At 36.9% G+C, this 27,709-nt stretch overlaps 1 protein-coding gene across 1 annotated transcript in view; it reads right to left on the bottom strand.

Moving 5' to 3' along the window:
* Nucleotides 1–27,709, bottom strand: part of CNST (consortin, connexin sorting protein) — a 98,593-nt gene that overhangs the window by 15,073 nt on the left and 55,811 nt on the right. Inside the window, exons 4-9 of the mRNA XM_055419739.2 lie at nucleotides 19,767–19,797; nucleotides 17,676–17,762; nucleotides 17,132–17,240; nucleotides 14,990–15,011; nucleotides 14,714–14,810; nucleotides 4,748–5,634 (exon numbers count right to left, since the gene is read on the bottom strand). Of these exons, the coding sequence (XP_055275714.2) occupies nucleotides 4,748–5,634; nucleotides 14,714–14,810; nucleotides 14,990–15,011; nucleotides 17,132–17,240; nucleotides 17,676–17,762; nucleotides 19,767–19,797 (1,233 nt within the window). The remainder of the gene's footprint in view (nucleotides 1–4,747; nucleotides 5,635–14,713; nucleotides 14,811–14,989; nucleotides 15,012–17,131; nucleotides 17,241–17,675; nucleotides 17,763–19,766; nucleotides 19,798–27,709) is intronic.

The following is a 27,709-nucleotide window of genomic DNA, read 5'->3' as shown; positions in this document are numbered from 1 at the left end:
GTAAGGGAATCCCACAGTGGTTACTCTTAATGTAACTTAATCCCCGATCCCACCCAAGAGAAAGAGATGACTACTACACAGAAGTCACTTAGATTAGTTTCTCTGGAGACAAATTCAACACCAATTCTGGGTTGTTACCTTTCTCCCCATCAGAAAGTTCTAGGTTAATTATGTCCTTCCCTATTTTGGTTCCTGTGAGACAGGTAGACCTAAAGCTAAGTAATGCTGCCAATACAGACACAGGACAAGGAACACGTGGTGCCCTCTTTCAGATTAAAAGTTTTTTAAAGACCCAAGCAGTAGTAAAGGAGTAAAGAAATTATGATATTATTTCTAAAAACAAAAATCGCTTGAATCTGAAGCCTTTAGTTTTCCGAACATATGACATCTCTGCCAACAGATTACACACACATATGTTAAATGAAGAAAAATGAATGGTTAATTTCCATATGGCATATCATGTTGCTAAAATCTGTTCATTAAGGGATCTCTGAATTACATACTATGATTATATTCAATGTGAATAGATTAATTTTTGTAAAAACTTATCCAATACTTGATGTGCTACTTATTTAGAAAACAAAACAACTCCCTCTTCTCCAAATATGTAACAGCCTACTATGAGCTGAGTGGACTTTTATTATCAACAGCAATATGAGGCTGGATCCTAATGCCTCCTTGAATTTGTAAAGCATATTTCCTCCTAAGGTTCTGATGCGAGGAACAGCTAAAGAGTTTAAAGAGATGATAATGCAATCCTCCCAGGTTCCAGAACAAAGCAAGTCAATGATGTATTAGCATTACTAGATTGCTGGGTAAGAGGAGTTTGGATTCTGACATTAAAATGATGTCAGTGTATTATGGGTATCGAGAAAAAATTTCATCTTTTTCTAAAAACTAGGATACTTAAGGAGAAGGCACTGGCAACCCACTCCAGTACTCTTGCCTAGAAAAATCCCATGGACGGAGGAGCCTGATAGGCTGCAGTCCATGGGGTCGCTAAGAGTCGGACACGACTGAGCGACTTCACTTTCAATTTTCACTTTCATACCTTGGAGAAGGAAATGGCAACCCACTCCAGTGTTCTTGCCTGGAGAATCCCAGGGACGGGGAAGCCTGGTGGGCTGCCGTCTATGGGGTCGCACAGAGTCGGACACGACTGAAGTGACTTAGCAGGATACTCAAATTCAGTAAACAGGTAGCACTTGCAGTCAGACAACTGTTAGACTGAAGCTTCACACATATAGCATCCTTCTCTAAATTTTTAATCACTGCATCTGTAATGTCATGGCACTCAGAAGTTACATAAAAATCACTCAATGAGGGGATAAGTGAGTGAATCGCTCTAATGTACAGACACTCCACATGTGATGAACTTTTTTCTTAAGAATCTATGAAATGAACATAAATGTTTTTGATGCTTTTTGAAAACAGTAGAGATGGGGAGAATGGGGAGGGAGGTGGAAGGGATGTTTAAGTGGGAGGGGACACTATGGCTGATTCATGTTGATGTTTGGTAGAAATCAACAAAATACTGTAAAGCAATCACCCTTCCATTAAAAACAAATTTTTTAAAAGATTAAAAAAAACAGTAGATATTATACGTTTGATGACAGTGTCAGGTTCTAGGTTCTTCTTTTACATAAGAAAGAGCAGCAGTGCTTCGGATACTAAGCTATTATTTTACTTAGCAAAATTATTCTGGCTTTGAAAACATTTCCCAAACCTAGAAAAGTTTCATTTATATATATTTCTTTATTAATGAATTAAATTACTGTACTTGTTTTTAGTTCTCTATGAGATTTTGTTTATCTCATCTTAATGAAAAAATGATGAACCTAAGTGTTTTAAAAAAACAACAAACACTTCCACGGTGCTGGTAATGGTTATCAGGGCCAAGTTCCACTCAAGTCAGAGCTGAGCAATGCAGAAATGGCAAGAAAATGAAAGCAGAGAGAGAGATGGCAATGAGAGAACATGCCATTATATTCTACCATAAACACAGTGGTACAAAGTGTGACAGGCTGTAAGGAGATCTGTGAGGGGCGGAGTCACTGACAAGAAATGATAAATTTGGGAGAGAAGGACTCACAAGGAGAGCACAGTTATACGGAGGAACACAGGCTACGAGTCTTTGTGGCTCCTGAGGGCAGGAAAAATATCCGTGAATATTATTTAGTTATTAAGAAATTATGTTCTGTATCCTCTGTTCACAAAAGTATGGACAAGTGTGGCAGCAGAGAGCCCCTCAAATGCCATGAACTTCATCTGAGTCCTCCCTGTATCTTCATCACCTGACACATGGAAGACATCCTTAACACAATTTCATTGAAAGCATGAAATAAACAGTGTTTGGATTAAAAAGAAGTTTGCGCTTAAAAGCAAACCCCCTATTGCCTGAACGTTTTACTTAGCTCAAAACTTCATTCTTAAGGTACTAAGGAAACAGTAAGCACAGTGATTTTCAGTTTCAAAGTTTAAAAACTTTTCCTGACACAGTCAGGCAGATTTTATTAAAGTATGTTTTTTAGGATGGAGAAAGGAGTATTCAGAAACAGTCTGTTTAGCATTATCATAGAAAAGTAAACTAGCTTTGTCAGTAATATGCAGCTTTTGGGGTTTTAAAAACAGTACAACTTAACAGACCAATAGACTTTTAGGAAAGGGGACCATCATGTATACAAAGTAATCTCACAGAAAGGATGATTTTAAGATGTATACAGCATAATCTCCACGGAGGAAACCTAGGAAAAACTGACATTATGAGTTTGAGGAGGAACTATTCCATTTAGTTGTAGTACAGCGTTAATTCAACAGTAATTCCCCACCATAAATGTCCATTAAGGCAGGGAGACTCAACAGGAGCACTCTGTCCTTCTCCACAGTTTATATTTAAAAAAGTAAATCTAGACCATACAACAAGTCAGCTTGATTCAACTTGAAAAGAAGTAGTTAGATAGTAGTCAACTTCTGGTATTAAACCTAGATTTGAATATGGCTGTGACTTTGCTTTGATAATTCCCTGTACCAGAAGTCTGATGAAAATAAAGAGAAGGAGTTCTGGGTCCAGTGTTATACTATTAGATCTATTTAAAATCTTTTTTTTTTAACTATTCTTAAAAATTATGATACAAAAATTATATACATATACACACACATATGGGGAAGGCAATGGCAAGCCACTCCAGTGCTCTTGCCTAGAAAATCCCATGGATGGAGGAGCCTGGTAGGCTGCAGTCCGTGGGGTCGCTAAGGGTCAGACACAACTGAGCGACTTCACTTTCACTTTTCACTTTCACATATTGGAGAAGGAAATGGCAACCCACTCCAGTGTTCTTGCCTGGAGAATCCCAGGGACGGGGGAGCCTGGTGGGCTTCCGTCTATGGGGTCACACAGAGTCGGACACGACTGAAGTGACTTAGCAGCAGCAGCAGCACACACATATAACATTGCCATTTTAACCATTTTTAGGTGAAATTATATTCATGTTGTATAACCACCACCAATATCTATTTCTAAAATTTTCATCACCCCAACAGAAACTCTGCACTCATTAAGCACTACTAAACAATTTTAAGGAAAAAATTAAGAAGAAAAGTCAGTTTATGGAGGGTTGACTGTCAGTGGCAATAAAAAGATCTAGTTAAAATAGAAAGAATGACTATTTTATCTGTTTTGTGGAAAAAAAATTTAAAAAATCATAGTTGATAGAGAGTTGACTATAAACTGCAAGAAAGCAAGCTAGTAACATGATAGTAATTATCTTAGAAAGCTCTCACAGGGTTTCATTTCCATATGTATTCTGTTGTCTACTTTGGCTTGGCTACATTTCCATCTTCTACTTGATGGTTTTTTATTTCAGTGATAATGTAGAATCAGAAAACAACAGATACAAATTAAATTAAAAACTTACTTGGAAAAAAATATAAGATGAGAGAAGAAAAGTAGTTAGCATCCTAATTCTCAGAGAAATTAACAGAATTAGATGGTAACTCCATAAGGCTGGTAACAGTATTTGAGGTCAGTATTTGAAAGCTGAGTCAGTATTTGAACTAAGGTTGTAATACACTGTTCTTTCTACTAGGCCAGACTGCCTTTCGGAGGTGCTATAGTTTTAGTATGGTCCCCCCGCTGCCCCCGCCTGCACTTTAAAAAATTGTATTCTCAAACAAAGGAGGATGGTCACTTTGATATTCTCTCCTGCCCTCTTTTTTGGTTTTGATTAGCTTAATTACTATTTAGAGAAACTTTAAAACTTTGAATTATTTGTAAAATTTGACTTAGTCAAGGAGTATTTAGTTTGTTCAAACCTACAGGTGATAAATCCATTCAGTATTTCCAACTCTTACTGTATTTTAAAATGTTTCATTCGTTGTTATACTGTTCTAAAGAATTTCAAAATACATTAGTAGAAACAGTAGTACTTTATCTTCTAGATGTATGACAAGAAACACAAGATTTCCTTACATGAATGTAACTAATCTTGTCTTGTTCATAATTCCCAGGCCTGCCAAATGAAAACTGTAAAAAATATGAAAAATGGTGTATATAATACTTACTATACTGGAGGCATGCAATATAATTATCTGAGGTATAAACATCATGATTATACATAGTGAGTCAAAGTTTATGCTAACTAAATTTCCCTGTCATGTTTGAGGTCAGAGAAAAATTCACAAAAGCAAGGCAATATTTAACATTTCATCTTACTTTTTAAATTATATTTATATTAAATCTCAAATTTACCTCTGCGATCTCTATTCTTTTTGCAAGATCATCAAGAGAGAGACAGCTTTCATCAGAAGGCAGGTTCTCCTGTAGGCTATAGGATGCTTCTTCAGGAGAAAGATCTTGAAGGAAATCAGAGTCTTCCTCTTGGTTATCTTCATATGAGAGGGAATCTTCAGTATCTTTTAAGCATCCTTCTAAAAGGCTGTTCAAATAGTCGTCTGTCTCTTTACTGACTTGTTCTTCCTTATCTCCCTGTTCCTCTGGGGCCATATACACCTCTGGAAGCACTGTACTTAAATCAGACACTGGATTATTTTCACAAAGTACACTCTCAGAGCCCTCTGAGTCAGCCTGCCCCTGTGGTGATTTTCCATCACGCTCTGTGAGATCAGGTTGCTGCAGCTCGTTTAATTCATTGTTCTCAAGTTGGTCTGTGGGCAACGCCTCAGAAGCATCCCGGAGTGGCAACCGGAGTTCCTTTCTTTGTGAGTATTTACCCTCAGAAATCAATGCAGGAGGTATATGGTCAGAGCCTGGTAAAATCAATGGCTCTGTCACTGACTGGCTGGAAACCTTAGGGTCCTTAGCAATGAGCTCTGTTTCGGCCACGTCTTGGCAGGCCTCTGTCTGAGCCAGCTGCAAGCGGCTGTCATCCTCAGGAGCATTCCCTGAGGAGTGGGGGCTGGACCTGCTCCCTGCCGACTCTGAGGGCTGGGCGTGGAGCTCCTGCGTGGCTTCAGCGCTGCAGAGTGGCTCCTCCGTGTGGCCCTTCCCTGCAGTTACCGGGAGGCTCCGGGGATCTGCCTGCCTGACCATCTCATTACAGCAGGGACTGCTCTCCGGGGTCTCTTCTTTACGTTGGCTCTCTTTTCCTGATTCCATGCCAAGACAAGTTTCACTCTCTGAAGATGAAGAAAAACAAGTGGTTTTAAGATTCAACACGGCACTTTGTACAGAAGGGAAGAGAAAGGACATGAATTGTACGTAATACTCTGCACCTCTGAAATGGAAATTCTACCTGTTGGATTATAGCATCTTTAAGTAGAGGAAATACTCTAAATACTTAGTAAGTAATCCTTTAGATATAAAAATTAACAGAGATTATTCAAAAACATATTAAGAACAAGAATATATTGCTTAGTCTTCATTATAATTGAAAAAAGTCATTTTTTAAAGGTTTAAAAGACATTCTAAACTTAATAGCTGCGTCTATTTAAACAAATATTTTAAAGTGTGGGAAAATTATTTTCAGTATTTTTATGAAAGATACCGTATTATATTGTAAGAAAAACAATACTGGTTCTGTTCTACTAAGGCTAATTAAGGAACATGCTGAGATGTGCTTAGTCACTCAGTCATGTCTGACTCTCTGTGACCCCATGGACTGCAGCCCACCAGGCTCCTCTGTCCATGGGGATTCTCCAGGTAATAATACTGAAGTGGGTTGCCATGCCCTCCTCCAGGGGATCTTCCCAATCCAGGGATTAAACCCAGAGCTCCCACATAGCAGGCTGATTCTTTACCATCTGAGCCACCAGGGAAGCCCAATAATACTGGAGTGGGTAGCCAATCCCTTCTCTAGGGATATTTCTGACCCAGGGATCAAACCAGGATCTCCTGCATTGCAGGTGGATTCTTTACCAGCTGAGCTTCCAGGGAAGCCCCTAAGGAATATAAATCTGTTTAAATTTATTTAAGCATCCTTAATAATAACATCCTTAATTAATGTATTAGAAAATTACTTGTAACTTCTCAAGGAGAAGTAGTAACAGGCAGTGGTAAAAAGCAAAGCATACGTCTTGGTACCAGGCAGAAATGGGTTTGGAATTTTGATATTTCTTTTAATTTCTATTTTAAATGAAATCAATTTAAAATACTTCGCTTTGACTTTAAAATTAAACCATTAAAAACTTTCACAAAATATATACTGAATGCATACATAAATTAGATCACAGAGAAGCTTGTTCTTGATTCAGTTTTTGGTTGACTGTGCTACATCACTTCAGTCACTTTCACTTCAGCCAAGTCAAAAAGTCACTGACTCTTTGTGATCCTATGGGCTACAGCCTGCTAGGCTCCTCTGTCCATTAGATTCTCCAGGCAAGAATATTGGAGTGGGTTGCCATGCCCTTCGCTAGGGGGTGTTCCCGACCCAGGGATTGAACCTGCGTCTCCTGCATTGGCAGGTGGGTTCTTTATCACTAGTGCACCTGGGAAGCCCTTTTGGTCTATCAAGCATTCCTAACTCCTGGCATGCTGCACTTCATGGGGTTGCATGGAGTCGGGCTTAGCAACTGAACAACTATCACAGAAGTTTTAATTTTTCTTTTATCATATATTCTTTAATTTTAAAATGATGTAAATTAAATAATACATGATGGGCCAAAGGTTAAAATCAAGGATGAAATATAGTGATGATTATATTATACCTGGTTTTTCATGTATTAGTACTTCAGTAATTACCAATTAGCAATGGTGGCACATACCATAACAGAGAAAAGGCAGGCCTTAAATGCCATCTTCTGACTTCAGAGAATCGGGGAAAGAAACTGGCAACCTCAGCTCTGCACTGCTGAGTTCGTATTACCTCTCCCAACACCTTAAGTCAAAGTCAGATGAGGAGAGGACAGGAAAAAGAGGTCTCTTTTGGGGAGAATACAGCATTCTTTCTTTTGTCCCACCCCAAAGAATCACTCAGGCAGACGGTAAAGCTCCGTGAGATGGTGAAGGACAGGGAAGCCAGGCCTGCTGCAGTCCAAGGGGTAGCAGAGTCGGACATGACTGAGTGTTGGACAGCAACAAAGAATCACTCAAAGTTGGGAAGACTGCAAAAAACCATTTTAACCCCCATTAGGTTGTCAGCTTCACCACTGAGCTTGCTGGTCTGCCTCTCTGTTAAGACGTGGTAGGTCAGAGCAAAGAGGGCCCCAAGCCAGCTGCAAAGGGATCCAAGCTCTCCTCCCCAAGTTCCCAGGACCCAAAGGTTCAGAAGACAGCCCTCCAAACACATCCATAGAATTCAGAAAGTAAAGAGCGTAAACACATGGCAGAGAGGCCCTAATATCAGAGGAATGGGGTATGTTGTCTCAAGCTGAAGGTCAGTTACCTGAAGGACCACAAATGTCCAGGAAAGTGACTTGGAAGTAAGCTCCTCCTCACTTGGTCCTGTTGGAGCCACTAACGTCCCTATAGACTAGATTCACGCCTATGCACTCATCTAGATAGCTCAAAAGGGAACAGACCACGCACCCAACCCTTGCAGAGCTGGTGAACAGAGAAGAGCTTTGAATAAAATGAGATTTAAGTGTTAAATTTGGAACAGAATAGGACTAAGTCATAAAGAATCAAAATGAGAGTATTTAATAGCTATAAGTTATTGAAAAGTTAGAGAATCAGCCTTGGATGGCATTCTATATTAACAGGGAAGAGCACATTCTGACTATGTTCGATCTGTTTCTTTTCCTTTAACCTTTGCTTTTTATTGCTTTTGTTATTATAATCACCGTCTCCAACTGTAAGCATACACAATGGCCTGCCACAGGGAACCCTGCCCCTCCAACCTGACTGTTAAACTAGAGTACCTTTGTTCAGCTCACAGAGAGACTTTCTGACCCTGCTCACCTGTGAAAGGCTGCAGAAAAGAAATTAACATAACCCCTCCACAAGATTGGTTATTTCCGGAGATTTCTGCAAGACTTAGGACCTTTTTACTTTAACTGCAATACTTTGGCCACCTCATGCGACGAGTTGACTCACTGGAAAAGACTCTGATGCTGGGAAAGGTTGGGGGCAGGAGGAGAAGGGGACGACAGAGAATGAGATGGCTGGATGGCATCACCGACTCTGTGGACATGAGTTTGAGTGAACTCCGGGAGTTGGTGATGGACAGGGAGGCCTGGCGTGCTGTGGGGTCACAGAGAGTCGGACACGACTGAGCGACTGAACTGAACTGAACCTCACCTCCTTCCCCTCTCTGTTCTATAAAAGAACCTAATATCCAGGCTCCCATAAGATGGTTATTTTGAGACATTAATCTGCCATCTTCTTGGTCTGGCAGCTTTTTGAATAAACTCGTATTCCTTGCCTCCAACACCTCGTCTCTGATGTACTGGCCTGTCGTGCGGTAAGCAGAGTGAGCTTGGACTCCGTAACAATACAACCAGAAAGTGAAGTGGCTGACTATCGTTACCAGGCAAAACACAATCAATTTAAGTAGTTCCTAATGAAGCAAGATAACATGTAAGTGGTGTGTAATAAAGACTATCATTGGTACAATGTATTATTTATAAAATACTAGCCTGAGAACAGTTGCTTCATTCCACTATTAGAAACAATATAAAATATTAAAAATATAGTAATTTAAGATGTAAAGGGCAAAAATTTCAGACTAGATCAAGACAGTAGCTATAATTTATGTTTGATGCCGTATAAAGTATAAATGATGTTTTTAATACATATTCAGTCTCCAAATCAAACAATACACATGATATTTTATAATTTGTTCTATCAAATTATGCTTTTGGAGAAAAGCTTAAAACCTGTCTTTACTGGTAATGAAAAACAGTCTTCCGCCTTAGTCTTCCATCTTTCTGATTCCTGCTCTCTAGGGGCAGCTACTTTTCAATTCCTTTAGCTGTTTCTGCTCATATTTACCCTCCATTTCTAGAGAAGATTTCCATTGTTATCTATTGACTTTTCAGTTTTAGAGCCCACCTACTAACTTCCTACTAAGGAACAGAGTTAGTTCTCATGGTTCTTTAGATTCCTTGCCCCCACAGTGATGTTTTCTTTCCCCTCTAGCTCCCATTACAATTCAACATAAATCTGGGGCAAATCAATATTTAAAGTTTACAGTACTATGGCTTTGTAAGTATTATTCACAAGATACCCAGACTGTATATTATGGCACATTTTTCTTTCTCATTTATGCTGTTTTCTTTTGCATTGATAACTGCCTCATTACTTTGTTAAAAATAATTTTAATCTATGCATCTTTGAACTCTGACAGATGGACAACTATGGCATATGTAACAGCAGATAATTTTTCAGTTTTAAAACATATTCTTCTTGAGTCCCTGACCTGGAACTCCTTTCCAGGCTTGCTACCCAGGTGTTGTCCTGGAATTTCCTTTCCCAATGATCCTAGGAATTCATTTTGGCTCTATTTTGGAAACCTTGTTTTCTCAAATCCCAGGTCTTCCTCTTTGTTTATTTTCTCTTATTATAAGGACACTCCTGAAGAAAATGTACATGGAAGGTAAACTTTTTAAGATTATTCACATCTGAAAGTCTTTACTCTTTCACCACTGACTAAAACTTTGATTGGGTAAAGTTTTGTAGGTTAGAAATAATTTTCTCTCACAATTTTGAAGACACTGCTGTATTATGTCTAGCTTCCAGTGGAGTGGGTGGGTTGTGCTCAGTCCCGTGGACTGTAGCCCACCAGGCTCCTCTGTCCATGGGATTCTCCAGGCAAGAATACTGGAGTGGGTTGCCATTGCCTTCTCCAGGGGAACTTCCTGACCCAGGGATCAAACCCAGGTCTCCTGCATTGCAGCCAGACGCTTTAACCTCTGAGCCACCAGGGGGCTTCCTATTTGGTAGAGAGGGGATATAAAGGTCTAAATGGTTCCTACACAGCTTTTTAACTTAAATTTATGGGCACTCTCTGTGCTTCCAATTCCCAAACCCTCTCAGGCAGAAATCAACCTTTTCCTTGTAGACATTTAGTTTTAGGCTTTCTCTAGTATGTTAAGTTGGACTTCCCAGGTGGCTCAGTGGTAAATAATCCATTTCCAATGCAGGAGATGCAGGTTCTATCCCGGGGTGGGGAAGATCCCCTGAAGAAGGAAATGGCAACCCACTCCGGTATTCTTGCTTGGACAATCTCATGGACAGAGGAGCCTGGTGGGCTACAAACCATGGAGTTGCAAAGACACAACTGTGCGACTGAGCATGCATGGTATGTTAAGCCAGTTGTCACCCATCCATCTGCTTTCCAACTTCCAACATTTTCTGGATGTCATATCTGCTGCTGGTTCCTTGCCAATTCTCTCCTTCTGGCTTTCTGCCTTTAAGGATTCCTTTGTGACATTTCAGTAGTATTTTTTTAAAAAAGTAGAAGTAAATGGTTGATCCACTATGTTTAACCAAAAATATATTTTGAATTTTCTACAAGCAGGTATCATAGCATAAACTTATTGCTAATGTTTCTGTTAATACTAACATGAATTTCTGTTAACTTGCTTTCTTGAGTCCAAAGATCTAGTAAGGTAAGTCTACTAATCCCTACTGCATTGACTTAAGACACACTAAAAAAAAAAATTATACTCTGATGAAATAACAATGGAATAATAGTTGAATGCATGACATACTTAATAATACCAAATTAAAGAGGTAGTTCTCAAATGAGAAGTTAGACGTAATCTAAGTTCTAACATGTGCTCTACAAATGCACATGCCTTTAAGTAACTCTCGCAACTCTCATTCTGCCATGAATTCTCTTTAGGGAAGAATTCCCTCTGTTATTTATGGATGAGACTAAAGCATTCATGAATTAACATGTTACTTATACTTTTTCAATATCTCATTAATTACCATCAGGTAAAAACATTTGCGTGATATCAGGCTTGAAAAAGAAATTTTCAATGCTAATATTTATTTTGGCAGATTGTTGAAAAAATGTGCCTTCATTAAGTCTGAAATGTTCATAATAGTATAAATTAGTACATCTTCTACAGAGATTAATGCAAAACTAAAAATGTATACACTTGGTCCTCAGGGAAAAACAAGTTAAAAACCATAATGACATTCATATCTACTAAAATGACTTAAAAAAACTGACAATATTAAATATTAGCAAGGATTTAGAGCAATTGAAATGTTCATATATTGCTGGAAGGGTATAAAATGTGACAAGAGCGTTGTAGAACTGTTTTGACAGTTTCTTACAAAGTTAAACATGTACCTTCCATATGACCCTGATTCTACCTTCAGTTCTTTACCCAAGAGAAATGAAAACATATATCTACAAAAAAACCCCAAAAACTTCCTATCAGTTTTATTCATGATATCTCCAACTTGGAAATTACTCAAATGTCTATCAGCAATTATGTGGATAAACCAATTGTGTAAAGTTTAAAATGGAATACTACTCAGCAACAAAAAAGAATGTATTAATGGTACATTTAGTCGTAAGGGTAACTCTCAAAAGAAAGTATGCTGAGCAATTCTATTTATATTTCATTCTAAAACAAGGAAAACCTATTGATAATAACAGGAAGTACTGGGTTGCCTGGGACTGGAGGTGGGAAGGACTGAGTATAAGAAGATTGGGAGAAAGATTTTGGAGTGATAAAAATGATCCATATTCTGACTGGGGTAGTATTTATATGAGTGTACATAACTGCCAAAACTCATCAAACTGTACACTTAAAATGGGTACATTTTATTGCGTGGAAATTGTACTTCAATAAAGTTGATCACAAAGTGGGAAGGGAATAATAAATGGAGAACTCAGGATAATGACTACCTTGGGGCAAGGGAGTGAAGCAGGTGATGGGATAGAAAGGAATACAAAGGTAGTTTTAACAGGAGGACTGACAATAGTCCCTCCGTTGGGTATAGGGTTCACAGGTCTTCATTTTTTTAATACATTGTTATAATGTATATATGTAACATTTTCACATATAAATATTACTTAATAAAAATGAATTAAAATATAATAAAAATACATGGGCTTCAAGGACAGAAAACAGGGTTTTAACTTTGTGTTCTAATTAGTTCTGTTTGAGTAAATCACTTACCTTCCCTGAGTTTCTTTAAAATTACTACCTTAAACTGGTTGTTAAGAGGAAAAGATGAAATAATATACATAAAAGTATGCTGAAAATATAAAGTAATATGTAAATAACTTGGAGACTTTAATCATGGTAGATTAATTAGAAAAGCAGCAATGAATAACACATAGAGAACGTTAATGGAACACTAGCCATAGGGGGTAGTGATAACATGGGGAGGAAGTGGCGCAGGAAGGGTAATGACAGCAGTCAGCATGTAGTTTTCCTACCTTGTGCCAGGTACTGTTCTAAACCTTAATGAAATTACTAATTTAATCCTGATAAAAATCTTATGAGGTAAAAATAACCCACATTTGGAGCTGAGAAAAGGGAGGGACAGAAAAAAGTTAAGCAACTTATCTATGGTCACACAAATTTTTTCTTTTGGCCATGCCATGTGGCATGCAGGATCTCAGCTCCTCAACCAGAGATTAAACCTGTGCCGCTGCATTGGGAGTGCGGAGTCTTAACCACTGGATCGCTGGGGAAGTCTCTTAAGGTCACACAAATTTAAGTGGTGGAGAGAGGATTCAAACCAGACAAGTTTGATATCAGAAACAACCACACACAGACAAAAGCAAGTTACTTATTATATAAGGAGCTTAAGACCAAGAAATATATAAAAAAAGAAAAGCAAAACTCTACACTATAGAACATGTAAGATACTAGAAACAAGGAATACGGGGTAAAACAAAGAGAATATATTAAATACAAATCATTTAAAGTAGTATTTTCATATTTCTATTTTTTTCATATTCTTTCTTATATTTCTCTGTATTTATTCATAGAATAACCTGTCTGAGTAGACTGTGAGAGATTTGACATTTTTCTTTAAAAGATACTATTTTATCAGACTTGGCAAGATTTCTTTCCCTAGAATTTAGCTCACACCCTCCTCATAAAATGGTTATTAATGAAATGTCTGCACTGTGGAATTTGATAATCCACACAACTTCCTTAGCAGAAGTATGCTGCAATTCAGTTAGAAACCAGAAGACACAGGCTCTAGCTGTGAGTCAAAGCACCGAGCAAGTGGCTTATGCTATCTGAGTTCCCCTGTCTGTGCCACTCATCCTGCGGCAGAGGCTAAGCTGGAAGTAGTGCCGATCTATTGCAGGGCAGTGTCAGACTCAAACTGAGAATAGCCTTCTTCCCGATGTGCACAACACAGGGATGTATTCACACCCAAACTAGGTGACTACTTTGTGATGTCTTCCCATAAGATGTTTATGAAGCTCATTATATTCTGATTTCCAACATAAAAATGACCAGAAAAAAGAGATAGGAACAACAGAATATAGTAGGATTGACCTAAGGCAACCCAAATTTGCCACATAAGAGAAGAGGGGATAAAGTAAAGATCTGAGGGGAAAAAACTTAAAAGAGAAAAAGGCTTGTGAAACTGAAGGCATCATCATCATCATTTTATTTCTTCAGGCAACTCAGGTAAGACACGTGATGCTGCCTGTTTAATATCAGAGTTTTCAGGTCCAGGAATATAAAGTAGTACTAAAATTGTATACATGGAAAAATAAATGCCCTAAAACACATTTTTAAAAAATCTATCTTTAGTTTCTAAAGTTTTTATAATGAACATACATTATTACTATAAGAAAACAAACTTCTAAAATTCTTAACTTTTGACATAAGACACAGTGATATAAAACAAAAGTTAAAGTATACCATGTTAGCCAACAAAAAAGGAAGAGAATAAATTACTATAGATAAGCTATCAAGATACAGAGCTTACCTTGATAATATCTAGATTTACAGAAAAAAATCTCTGGTAAAGTTTGTAAAAAATTTGTTGGTTTTTATACAGAAAAGGATGCCTGAATGCACTAAAAGCAATTCGCTTTCAGAACTTATTTGCACAGTCTTGTCATATTCTCTTAGGTACATATAACCACCTACTGAAAACATGAAATAGTTTTATGCTTTTATAAGAATTTAGATTTTATAATTTCTACTACTAGATATCTAAAAATAGGATTATATGATGTTTAAAAAAAAACCTTGCTTTGCTATTTGTCTAGGAGCAGTATGCGCAGAAAAGCTTCTTCACAGCAACTCAGATGTAATACTTGTAAAATATTATAAGAAGCAGGCATTTTTAATGTCTACTTCTAATTTAAAAACATACCCAGCTCTTTGGCTGTAGCTCCTCTTTCCTTTGGATCTTCAGACGCTATTAACTGCGTAAAGCATTTCCTTCCCAGGGACTTCTGGACAGCTGCTATCTAAAAAGTTTTTCAAAAAGAAAGAAAGAAAAAAAAAAAACTTTGGGGGAAACTGCTGCATTAAGTTAGAAAGCTGAAAACAATTTGAGGAAGGTTTCACTATTTTCTAAACCAGTCCATACAACAAAACATGACACTCTACGTTTTTCCTATAAACATTTTCAAAGAAAATCTCTTACCTTATCTTTGGATAAAAGAGGACTGTAGGAAAAAAGAGAGAGAGAAAAAAAAGAATTAAAAAAATATTATAGCAGCAAAATGCTTCCAAACAAATGTTACTGAAACGGCTGTAAAAAAAAAAAAAATACAGCTTCTCTGGATTCTAATATTAGCACAGAACATTTCCACTGCTGAAACATTACCACTGGTTCACACAGTTCAAAGTGCAACTATATCATGTGTTAATCTTCTTAGATGGCCAATAACTAATGAAAACCTCCAAAGAAGCTATAAATACTTGAGATTCAGTAGGGGAAAAATGTCAACCTTTTGCTAATAATGTATTTCAAGAGTATTTTACACATATTAAAATTTCAGTTTATGTCCTTATTGTCTAAAGTTGATTATGGTGGAAGATAATTTTATTCACATTTTCCACATAAAAAGATAAAAAAAGATAATCTGTAAATATATTTTAGGGAACACTCAAGATAAAAGAATGCATACATTCACCAAAAAGCATACACAATAATGTTCACAGTCATTTTATTCACAATATTAAAAAACTGGAAACAATCCCAATGTCTATTAACAATATAATGGATAATTAATTGCTGCACAGTCATATAAGGAATCCACACAGGAAAAGCAGAGCAAATTACCACTGCATGTAACAACATGTAACACAGAAGTAATCATGCGCTAAAAAACTAGATACAAAAATCTAGTCTGTGTGATTACATTTATGTAAAACTACAAGACAGGCAAATACAGTGTTACAGAACTCAGATAGCAGTTACTCTCTGAGGGGGATGGGTGCTGGCTTTGTACACAAATTAGGGAGCTTTTTGAGGGGCTGGACTGTTTTGATTCTTGGTCAGAGTATTAGTTACATATATGTATCTGTACATGTACAAATTTAGCTGTGTACTTTAATATTCAAACATTTTATATTAATTTTAGGAGTATAATTTTGGGGAATTATCAAATATAAGCATAAAATTTTAGGTGTGGTTTACAATAGTATCTATTGTTCACTAGTCAGAAATTCTCTGGTGATGTGAAGCAATGTGACTGAAGACTAGGTTTTAAATTATGTGTTGGCACTAATAAGGACCTATTGTATAGCATGGGGAACTCTACTCAATACTCTGTAATGACCTATATGGGAAAATAATCTAAAAAAGAGCAGGTATATGTATAAAAGTATACCTGATTCACTTTGCTATATACCTGAAACTAACACAACATTATGAATCAACTACACTGCAATAAAAATTAAAAAAACATTTTGTGTTGGCAAGTTGCCTTATATTCAAAAAGAGAAAAAAAAAGTCACGTCTATATTAGTTTCAATAAATATTTATTTTTAAATAATTAAAACATTCATAACACATTAAACAATTCTTAGGTCCCTGGTAAGAGCAGAAAAAGCATCTATATTGAATATTTTGAAAGTAAGAAAACAATCTCCCTCAAAGCTAAAAGTTAACCTTTTTAACATACTAAAATTAGGTCATAATGCAGAATCCATAAAAAGACTGTTTCAAAAGTTCAAACACAAGAAAATTGTACATCCCAGAAATTTGCACTTGTTTAATAACTATCATGTCCCCTCACCTTTATAATTGAGTCTTCAAATAATAAATTAAAAAACATATATTTAAGCGCTTTATTATTACTATATTCAGTTTTAAAAATCCAACTCTTTGATACAAATCAAATAATTTAAAATTATCTGATATTCTGATTAAATGCATTTGCATTCCAGTATTAGGCTACTCTTAAAAGTATGTTTTTACTACAACATACAAACAGTGACAGACACACAAACACTGGAAAACAATTGTAATAAAAATCCTAACACAATTTTTCCATCTGAATCACCTAATCTCTTAAGCAAAAAGTAATCGAAATTAGAAGTTACATTTAAAAATTTCTAATTAGAAGGTGCTTTGAATTTTGTAAAGCAGACCTTTGGCTAAGCTTAGTGTAAGAAACTGAGATAAAAGCTGAGAAAGGAACCTAATCATTTTATTAATTTTAATTTCTCCAGTTAGCATTAACAAAACAAAGAAATGAATCCTGAATTTTATGTATTCAGTACTACAATGCTTCTCCAATATTCTATTCCAATTCATTGTAAACAGTCAAGTACTTACTCTTGATGTGTTGCACAAAATTTAGAAAGCCGTTCAAAATCTTCACCATTAAATCCTTTTTCTGAATTCCTCAAAGGTGTATGTGGTTGGACAGTTTTCCATTTTGTTTCTAAATTTAAAATATTTGTTAGTCACTAGTTATTACAAAACGTGTTTAGAAGGGAAAAAATACTTAACTGGCACCACTGATAAAGATTATCATGCAAAATTATCTTTTCAGCCCAAAGTTAACACAGAAATAGCTAAGTGATTGCTTTTAGATCTAAGTATATATCTCAGAGACTAAATCAGCCAAGGACATTAGAAGAAATGAAAAAGTTGCAAGTGTTCTTTTCTTGGCACCAGTATGAAAAACAAAACACAAAGACAAAAACTTTCTTAAAATGAGGTAAACTTGTGGTAAAATGCTACTTTCTTTGCAACACTAACTTGACTAGAAACATCTACTTCCTGACTTAGAAAACCAGGTCAAATATGTTAACTTTCTAGATAGCAATTTGTCAGATTATTGATAATTCTGCATTCTACATTAGTTTGTACTCACCCCACTGTTCTTGAATGGCAGAAAGATTCGCGAGCAATTGCTCATGATACAGTCGTTCAAGCTGAATGAATTTCATTGCTTTCTCATCTGAACAGAAAATTTGAGGAAAATAGGAATCCAGGCTAAAGAATAATGTCCTAGATCAACTGAGAATTTTGAAGCTTATAAAAAAATGAGAGGACTCTAAATATTTTTAAATTTAAACAAAAAAGTAAGGTTTCTTGGTTTTGAAGTAGATAAATTTTAATGTTGCATATCACGCAATAGATACCTGGTTTCTATTCTATCAGTAAATAGGAGACACAAAAAAGAAGGTTTTAATGTTCAAGAAATGCCTGCTTGCTAATAATATCTCGAGCAGAGTCAATTAAATATAATTTAATTGGAAATAGGACCCATATGGAATCCGTAATCTAAGTGTCCCCTCTCCTTTCTCTCTCCTTAAATTACCTTCTGTCAAGCCACTATGTTCAGTTCAGTTACCCTCTAGTCAAATGTTTGTTTCTGATTTCAACTCCCCGTGATCCTTATTTCTCATTGAATGCTTTTTTTTTTTTTTGTAAATTAACTTGCCACAGTGATTTTTATAATTATGTGATCTGACTTTTTTTGGTAGATTTTCTTATGAACTTCTGCCTTCTCCATCTGTATCACACATTTAGCATTATATGAGGTCATGACAAGCTGTCCAACTGTCTACCTTCCTTTGGGCCATGTTCTAAATGTTGACCCAGAAAGAAGGAAGAGAAAAAACTCATTGTTTAGCTTTTTAGCAATCCCATGGTCACTCAGAGGTTCAGTTCTCTCTCTCATTTGTGTCTTAAATATATGTCAGGGATCATAAAATAGACCAAGGAGAAGCAGAGACAATTCTATTTTCCTCTGCTCATAACTTAAAAATATACCAATGTTTCTCACACTTTACTGAACATAAATGTTATTTGAAAATCTTGGTAAAATACAGATTCATGAGTCTGATCCCCAGAAGCTCTGATTCTAAAGCCCACGAGTCTGCATTTCTAGGAAGCTCCAGGGAAGTTAATGTGATCTGTACTGCACTACATCACACTCATCATTTGGGTAGTTCTAAGCTTCATTTCCATAAGAATTTGATTTCCTCCAGACTTAGTGATGAACAGCCACTGTCCGAAGTTTCTACCATACTTTACTAGTTTACTTGATAGGGTTCAGAATGACAACTGCTTGTCCCCCAATCTATAGTGAAAATCAGTAAGGTTAGGAGAAAAAAGAATTCACACAAATGGGGAAATAAAGATACTTAGGAGGAGTTCTCTCTACAGTGTATATATTGGACCTTCTCTGAAAAAATAAAAACAATTTTGAGAGGGAAATTATAAAACACAAGGAATAAACCTTTCTTTCACAAAAGTTATGTGCTTCCCAGGTGGTGCTAGTGGTAAAGAACCTGCTTGCCAATACAGGTAGACGTAAGAGATGTGGGTTCAATCCCTGGATCTGAAAAATCCCCTGGAGAAGGGCATGGCAACTGACTCCAGTTTTCTTGCCTGGAGAATCTCATGGACAGAGGAGCGTGGCGAGCTACAGTACATTGGGTTGTAAAGAGTCGGACATGACTGAAGAGACAGCACAAACAAAAGTTAACATGCAGTCTTCCTTGACAACAGTTATTCTGTTTATCACTAATGAAGAACTCAATCTTCCCTTTGCTAGCTATAATAAGAGTCTTGAGATTTGCTATGTATAATATGTCTGACAAACTATCATATGAATATTACTTGACTTGTACTTCTGTTTAATCCAAAAGAAAACAAATCCAATGGGTTTTTATTTTTTTGCAAAGTTCCTTCTCCCCTTCCTCCACACACAAATATTTAGATTTTGGTAAACTTAGAGCTTGTCCACAGGAGGTCAAACTTGGATGGTTCTAGAGAATTTTCTGGAGTAACAAATTTCCTACATCTTGCTTTCTGAGATGGTTACATGGGTGCATGAAACAAAATCCAGTGAAAACAACAGATCATACATTCATTGTAGGCAAATCTCAATTTTAAAAATGGGCAATTCACTAAGTGTTCTAGGCATTTCTTCTTGTAATTAAAAAAAGGATACAGTCCTCCTCCTGGAAATAAGACTCTGCTATCTGTTAAAAACAAATAAAAAACAGAGAAAGTTAAATTAACAGTTGAATAAAAAGACAAATTTGAAAGAAACCAAAACCTTGAAACTCTCAAAATCTTTGATATCAAACTAAGAAAACTCTTATTTAACTATATTCACCAGTTCAGAAAAAATATGACTCTAGGCACAAGACTCATTTCTGAAGTCACTTGTCTCAAGAAAAGCAAACACAGACATTCTTTGGTCCGTACACAATCTCATTCTTTCTATTCTATTTCAAGGCAAAGCAAACATCACTGATTCATTAGAGTTTAGAAGAAGAACTCCAAAGAATGAGAGAAATGCTATCGAGGCTTATAAAAGTAGAACATGAATGAAAGGATGGCTTTATCATAAATTAAAAAACTGAAATATGTCATGTCAAGGGATCTTAAAACCCATTCATCTCATAAGTATTTCACAAAGCACCTCAAGGGACACTGCTTTTTTCATTCTCTTTTGATATTTCAGAAAAGGACGGACCAAGTGCTACTAGTTGAGCAATGATGTTTGGAATACATACAAAGTGCTGCACAGGATAAAGGGCACTGGATGCGAGGGCAAGGTCCAGAGACTCAGCATCTGGATCCAGTTGAGGCATATCCCTTAGCAGATTCATTCTAGGGCAACTTTAAATTTAAAAATTCTTTAATTCTGAAAACTTTGGGGTCCTTTATTCAGATATAGCATTTATAAATAGAATAAGACCAAAAGTATACATGGAGAAATACTTGCATGAATTGACTACTGTCATACTTAAAATACTTCATTAAATAGTTTACACTTTCAAACAGTTTGCCCTAATTTTTCCTAAGTCTCTCATGAAAAAGGTATTCTGTTTATGGATCACGATTTCTACTTTCCAGGAAGCTATCAGCACAAAGAGCAATAAAGCACTAGTCAAACCTATAAATTAGAAATAAAAAAGGAATTTTTTTTTCTAAATCCCACAGTGGAAAAAATATAGTTTTAAAGGAAATAGCTGTCTAGCTTAAAATTTATTCTACATATCTAACATTCTTTCAGGAGCAATACAACAATATAGATGGATCCAATCACCTCTCTGTAAACTGTCAGTTTAATCATTAGCTTTCAGACTTCTGGGACAGTTCCAGTCCCATAAGTGCAACCATAAAGACAGGATCATGACACCCAAGGCCTCAAAAGTAAAAAGGCACTTCCAGGTGAAAGTGCAGCTTGAAAAATAAATACACAGAGTGCTTCCTCCTATAAAAACCTACTCCTGGCAAGTCGAGCAGGGTAAAAGAAGGTGTGATTTTCTTTGATGCCCCAAATGTCTAAATCTGGGAGGCAGCCTGGTAGAGCAGAAAAATATGAGGTTTGAAGGTGAATAACCTGACCGTGTTCTAGACCAAGCTTTGCCACTACTAGCTGTGTGACTCTGGATGTGTCATTTCATGTCTCACCCTCAGCTTCTTTATTTGTAAAACAGGGTCAATAATACCCACAACTCTAGGAGACAGAACATGTGTCTAGTACAGTGCCCAGGACACAGCTGCTGCTGCTGCTGCCAAGTCACTTCAGTCGTGTCCGACTCCGTGTGACCCCATAGACGGCAGCCCACCAGGCTCCCCCGTCCCCGGGATTCTCCAGGCAAGAACACTGGAGTGGGCTGCCATTTCCTTCTCCAATGTGTGAAAGTGAAAAGTGAAAGTGAAGTCGCTCAGTCGTGTCCGACCCCCAGCAACCCCATGGACTGCAGCCTACCAGGCTCCTCCGTCCATGGGATTTTCCAGGCAAGAGCACTGGAGTGGGTTGCCATTGCCTTCTCCGCAGGACACAGCGGCAAGTGCTTAAAACGGTTTGCACTTGCTGACTCTGGACCAGAAATACTCTATACTCTACCAGTGCAGAGTAGGATCGTGAAGAAGTGAGTTGAAAATCACTTTGGGAGGGCAGTAATTTTAAGGTTTTCCTGGTTTCAGGTGTCTTTTATCTACCAGGAACAAAAAGGAATTAGGAAGGTGTATCTGTTTGTCCGCAGTCTCACAAAGTGGCTTCAAGGATCCCAGTGAAGCCATTTCCTGCTTGAGTCTGAGACGAGTTTCAGGACATGTTGACTGAGCACAAAGTACAGCACTTGAACTTCTTCTTCTCACTTCTATATGAAAAACTCTCAAGTTTATGACTTTAAGTTATACACTTAAAGCCACTGCCATTATATTAACAAAGTCAGTGTATGAGAGATTACTCAAACCCAACAACAAAAAATATATATATATATTTTTGGCCACACTACATGGCCTGCGGAACTTCCCTGATGAGTGATCAGACCCATGCCCCCTGCAGTGGAAGTGCAGAGTCTTAACCACTGGACCACCAGGGAAGTCCCCAAGAAAAATAATTTTTAAATGGAATCTTTGAGAGTTCCAAGAACTTTAGTGTGGACTCTGGAACCAGACATGGACTTGAATCTTGTCTCTATGACTTATTGGCTGTGTGACTTCAGACAAGTTAAAAAAAAAATCGTTGGTTATAATAATGTGTCATTCTGATAGTACTACTGTGAGGATTAAATGGGCTAAAAAACCTAGAATAGTGCTACTAAAACAGTATTTCCTATTTTAGGATTCTTATTATTGAGGCTGTTATCAGTACTGTTATGTCCATACTGACAGAGATTTACAATGGATGTTTGGGAAACAAGAATCAATAAAACATACTAAGTGCCAAAAAAAAAAAAAAAAAGAGTTCTGAGAGCTAAAAATGTTAAGTGAATGTCTGCAGTGATCATAGTCATTAATATCAAATGTCCTTTAGCATATATTCATCCATATAATATGTTAAAAATAGTAACTATCCTGTAATTAACTCTCCATCAATACTCCCTTATTTCTGTCAGTGGTACTACCATTCCTCCTAACTGGGTATTCCTAGAATTATTCTTCTCGGATTTCTTTATCATCCTTGTTTTCATTATCTATAACAAGTCCTTATGTCAAGATTTCAAATTCACCTTTCCGTGTTTCCACTGTCACCACCTTAACCTGGAAGCTATTCTCACCTGACGTTTGAATGATAAATTTCTTCTTTTACCTATCTTTATCAAAAATATATATTCATATGGTTTAAAGAGTCAAATGGTTCTATAAGGTGTGTTAAGAAAGGCCCTACTGTTCATGGTCTATTCTCCTTTCTTTAGGAGCAAGCATTTAGATATCTTTTTTAATTTATTTTATTGGAGGCAAATTACCTTACATTAATATGTTGGTTGGTTTTCCATATATTGACACGAATCCGCCCCGGGTGTACATGTGTTCCCTTTCTTGAACCCCCCTCCCACCTCCCTCTTCCCCATATCCTCCCTCCAGGTCATCCTCGTGCACCAGCCCCAAGCATCCTGTAGATATCTCTTTTTTAAAAAATGCTATAGCTCTAAATATTCTGCTTATATTTGCTATTTTTTGATTTTTTTTCAGTTTTAGAAAATGGGGATTGAGTCTTCTGCTCCTTCCTCTACAAACACATACCACACATACTTTCTCTCACATATCGACCTATCCCATGTATCATAATAAAAGGTAGATAAACATTTAATGTTTACCTTATTATGAGTAAGCCATGAAGTAAACTCTCATTATTTTTCCTTTCCTGAAAGCTTTCTGTTTTCTCTGGGGTTTCTTTTTTTCCTTTTTTGGTATAGTTTTCCACACATTTATCGCTTATACAACTCTAGTCTATCAAGAGTTGAAATCTTCCCTTAGTGTATTCAGACACACCAAATATTCAGAAATTGGAAAATGATAACTCTTCTTGGTACAAAGCTGTCATCTAAGACTCTCTCTTCTCCTAGAGATCCCCTTCACCCATCTCTGGGGTAGCACCCCATTTTCTTGTATCTTAATCTTCCAGTTCCTTGGTTTACTGTCTTGTTTTGGTACAGTACATCATACAGTGACTTCCTGAGAAAGGATGAAAAGGAAATATCATAGGCCCTGACGTAGGAACATTCCTGGTATAGCTGAGGAAGTGCTAGGAGGCCAGTGTACCTGGAAAGAAGTGAGTAAGGAGAGTTTTAGGAATTAAAGTCTAAGAGGTAACAGGGCCAGATCATGGAGTGTCTTGCCATGGTAAGAATTTTGGCTTTTACTCTGAATATGAAAAGAAGTCAGTGGGTGGTTTTGAACAGAGAAGTCTCATGATCCCAACTAACATTTTATCTGGATCACAATGACTGCTGTGTAGAGCGGGGGGAAAAAAAGCCTAAATGGAAATAAAGGTAAAGCAGAGAGGGTTCTACAATTAGTTTACTGCAAAAATCTGGATGAAATCTGATAGTGTCTTGTACTGAGATGGCGGCAATGAAGGAGGAAAGAAGACATCAGAATCTGCATATATTTTTAAAATACATTGGCAGGATCTGCTGACTGGATATGGACATGGAGAAAAGTGAAGGATGACTTCAAAGTATTTCGTCTCAGCAACTAGAGGGATGGATATATCTAACAAAAGGGAGAAAAAAAATCAAAGTCTGATTTTAGGCATCTTAAGTTTGAAAGGTCCATGAGATGCCTCAGGAAGCTGGATATTTAGTCTATACTGCAGAACTGAATCCTCAAGCACTCCGATGTTTAACAATCAGTAAAATTTGGAGGACTCAACAAATGACCCAGAGAAGGCGATATGCCTTCTCAGTGAGGTAAGATATAAAAGTGGAAAGTGGGGGGTCCTAAAAAGCAAAAGAAAATGCTGCAAAATAGAGCATGTGATCAACTTGTCAGAGCTTCTAATACTTCTGGGAGGAAGAAAACTGAGGACTAACAACTAGATTCACATGAGCATGCAACATGGAGATCAATCCTGGCATTTACGGTGCAATTCTGGCAGAGTAGTTGGCACAAAGGCCAGACTGGAGTGAGTTCAAGAGACATCTGAATATGGAATGTTACCTAGGTAGAATTCTTGCCCAATATATTTTAACCTGAATCAAATCATGAAGAAATAATGACAGATCCTAATTATGGGACATTTTTACAAGAATTCTTAACTCTTCAGACGTGTCAATGTTATAAAAGCAAAAATAAACAGAAGGCAGGGGATTGTTCTGGATTACTAAGGATTAAAGGATGTTCACAACCAAATGCAATGTGTGCTCCTTCACTGGATCCTGGATCAGAGGGAAACTAGTTATAATGAATATTTGTGGAATAAGCTGAAGAAACAAATACAGGCTCTTTATTAAATAATATTAAACCAACACCTCATTTCTTGGGGTTGATAATGGCACTGTAAGTTATTTAGGAGAGTGTCATTGTTCTTGGGAAATTTATGTGCAAGTATTTAAGGGTGAAGTGATGTAATGCCTGAAAATTACTTTAAGATGTTTCATGGAAAATAAATATGTGGGGTAGGGTTGAGTGGGAGGAGGGAAAACAAAAATCTGGCAAAAATGTTAACAACTGTCAAATTCAAGTGAAAGGCACAGTGAACTGCTGGGAATTACTAAATAATGGGAAAAAAAAAGTCACTTCACTTCTCTCTTAACTTGTGTTTCCCTTGAGAGTAACTGACAGGATATTTTGTATTCTTGGACTATGGAAGGCAGTCATCGGCCGACTCCTGTTGCCCTGGTGTCTCAACTTACTGCAGTTTCAGCCATCTCTTTCCAACAAGCAATGCTTGAATTAGTGACAGAGAAATATAGCTATACTGCTTAATGTTTAATTACTTTTATGTTAAGCATACCAAGTGTTATTGATGTGGTAAGTACTTGTACATGCAGTATTTCACTGAGTCCTCTACAACATTACAGAAGATGAAATTAAAAGCTGCTTAGTTTGTTAGTAGTAGGGTTAGGGTGAGTAGGGTAAAGATGAGCCCATACTTTAAAGCCACCACTATACTCTCTAATCTTCTTTGCCAGGAGAGGCCAGACTGCTGAGGTATTTCAGAAGCATAATTAATCTACAGGACTCTGCAAACTGACACGTTCCTGGGGGATGAAGATGGAGTTTTACTTTGAGACATTAAAAAAAAAAAAATCTGCATCTGATCAAGACTGTTATCACCTTCCTGCCTAAAAATGTGATTTTCTACTAGATCTGCTTCAGCTATAGGATCACCTGCTAGGAGAAAACAGCATTCTCCTTACATTTAACAGTATAACAATGTAACAACAGCCCAGTGACATAAACTGTTTGAAAAGATCTGGCTACACTTAGCTGCTTCTATTTACTCCAAATGTCCATTTCCCCAACTTTTTATTGAAATTCTACAGAAGACTTAAAAGAATAGTAAAATCACAGTCATATACCTTTTATTTAGATTTGTCAATTATTGACATTTTGCCAAATCTTCTTTCTCTTTCCTGCACATTTTTTCCCACTGAAATATCTTAAGTTGCAGGCATTATGTAACTTTACTCCTAAATACGACTTGCATGTGTGTTTCTCAAGAATGAAGACCCTCTCCTACATGACCTTCAATTCCATTATCAATCTCAAGAAATTTGACGATGATGCAATAGTATTATTATTATACAGTCAGTATTCAAATTTATGCCAAGCTGTCCCCAAAACACATGCTTTGAGAGATGTGGGTTCGATCCCTTGGTCGGAAAGAGCCCCTAGAGTAGGAAATGGCAACCCACTCCAGTATTCTTGCCTGGAAAATTCCGTGGATGGAGGAGCCTGGTGGGCTACAGTCCATGGGGTTGCAAAGAGTCAGACACGACTGAGCGACTGAGCACAAAACAAAGCCCTACAATTATAAGGAACTTGCTTTGTGAGGGAGCCTAATATCTCCCATTTGTAAAGATGATGATAATGTCTCTCTAGATTGTTTGGAGAATGAAATAACAGTGTAAATATCCTTTACAGACTCAATCCATTGTACAAATTCAAAGAAGGCTGAAAGATTAGAAAGCTGCCTTGGTATTGGTGGTTCTCAACTACGGTAAACAAGTATCACATATGTTAGCAACACACCAGAGGTCAAAAAGTAGTACACATTTTCTCAAAGGCATTCTTCAAGCCCAGCAAGGAGGTAATATAAATTTGTAAGAATATATGTTTTCCTGCATTGGGACAAAAGCTATTTTACTTTTAAAAAATTGCTATTGCAAATGTTTAATGAAACAGGAAGAGTGAGTGAAATAAAATTGAAGCTTCTTCCATTCCAATATATGAATTATTTTCATTAAAAAAAAAAGAAAATAAAACATAGCTCATAAATACCTTAATCTTTTCAGAATTATCTCATGTAAAAAACCTTCCGTATTACTGTCCTTAAGATCTCCCAGTCTCCAGGCTCTCCATCTTCTAGTTTACCCTCTCAATGATCAAAAATTATATTTCTAGAATTCTAATTTTGGCACCTGCATAATTAAAAGCTCTCAGTCTCTGAAAGCAAGACCTTAATGTTACAAGTTATCCAATCTTAATTCTCATCTCTCTTCCATCTTAATCTTCAAAATAATATCCCAGTCATGTCTCTGCAAAAGCTGATCTCTTTCTGTACCAATTCACTTTCTTTATCTATTGTGAGCCTATAAATCTTGCAAAACCCAGCTCAAGAATCATCTTCTTTCTGCCTAATGTCCAAAGGACAAAGTCAGTCATGCATTTTGTGCTTTTGCTGAACCTGAAGCACATACCTACTCTAATACTTTATACAGACTTCTACCATTAGTTACCTACACAATTGTTTCTCCTATTCCAGTGTCGGTCTTAAGGACACGTTCTTATGTAATCTACTTCCCTTGTGTCTAGCTTAGTTTTGGGTACCTTGTTGGTACTTCCTAAGCACTTTCTACATTGACTCATTCGTACACTACACCGACTCTCATTTGTACACACTAAGCAGAAGAAGGGGCTTCCCTGGTGGCTCAGCAGTAATCAATATGCCTGCAATGAGACGCATGAAATGCGGGTTTG

This window comes from Moschus berezovskii, chromosome 17 (genome assembly GCF_049115385.1).
Source record: "Moschus berezovskii isolate FMDL1 chromosome 17, NW_MosBer_1.0, whole genome shotgun sequence".
NCBI classification, from domain to species: Eukaryota; Metazoa; Chordata; class Mammalia; order Artiodactyla; family Moschidae; genus Moschus; species Moschus berezovskii.
Note: the sequence above shows the minus strand (reverse complement) of the source record. Positions and strands in the feature narration are given on the sequence as shown.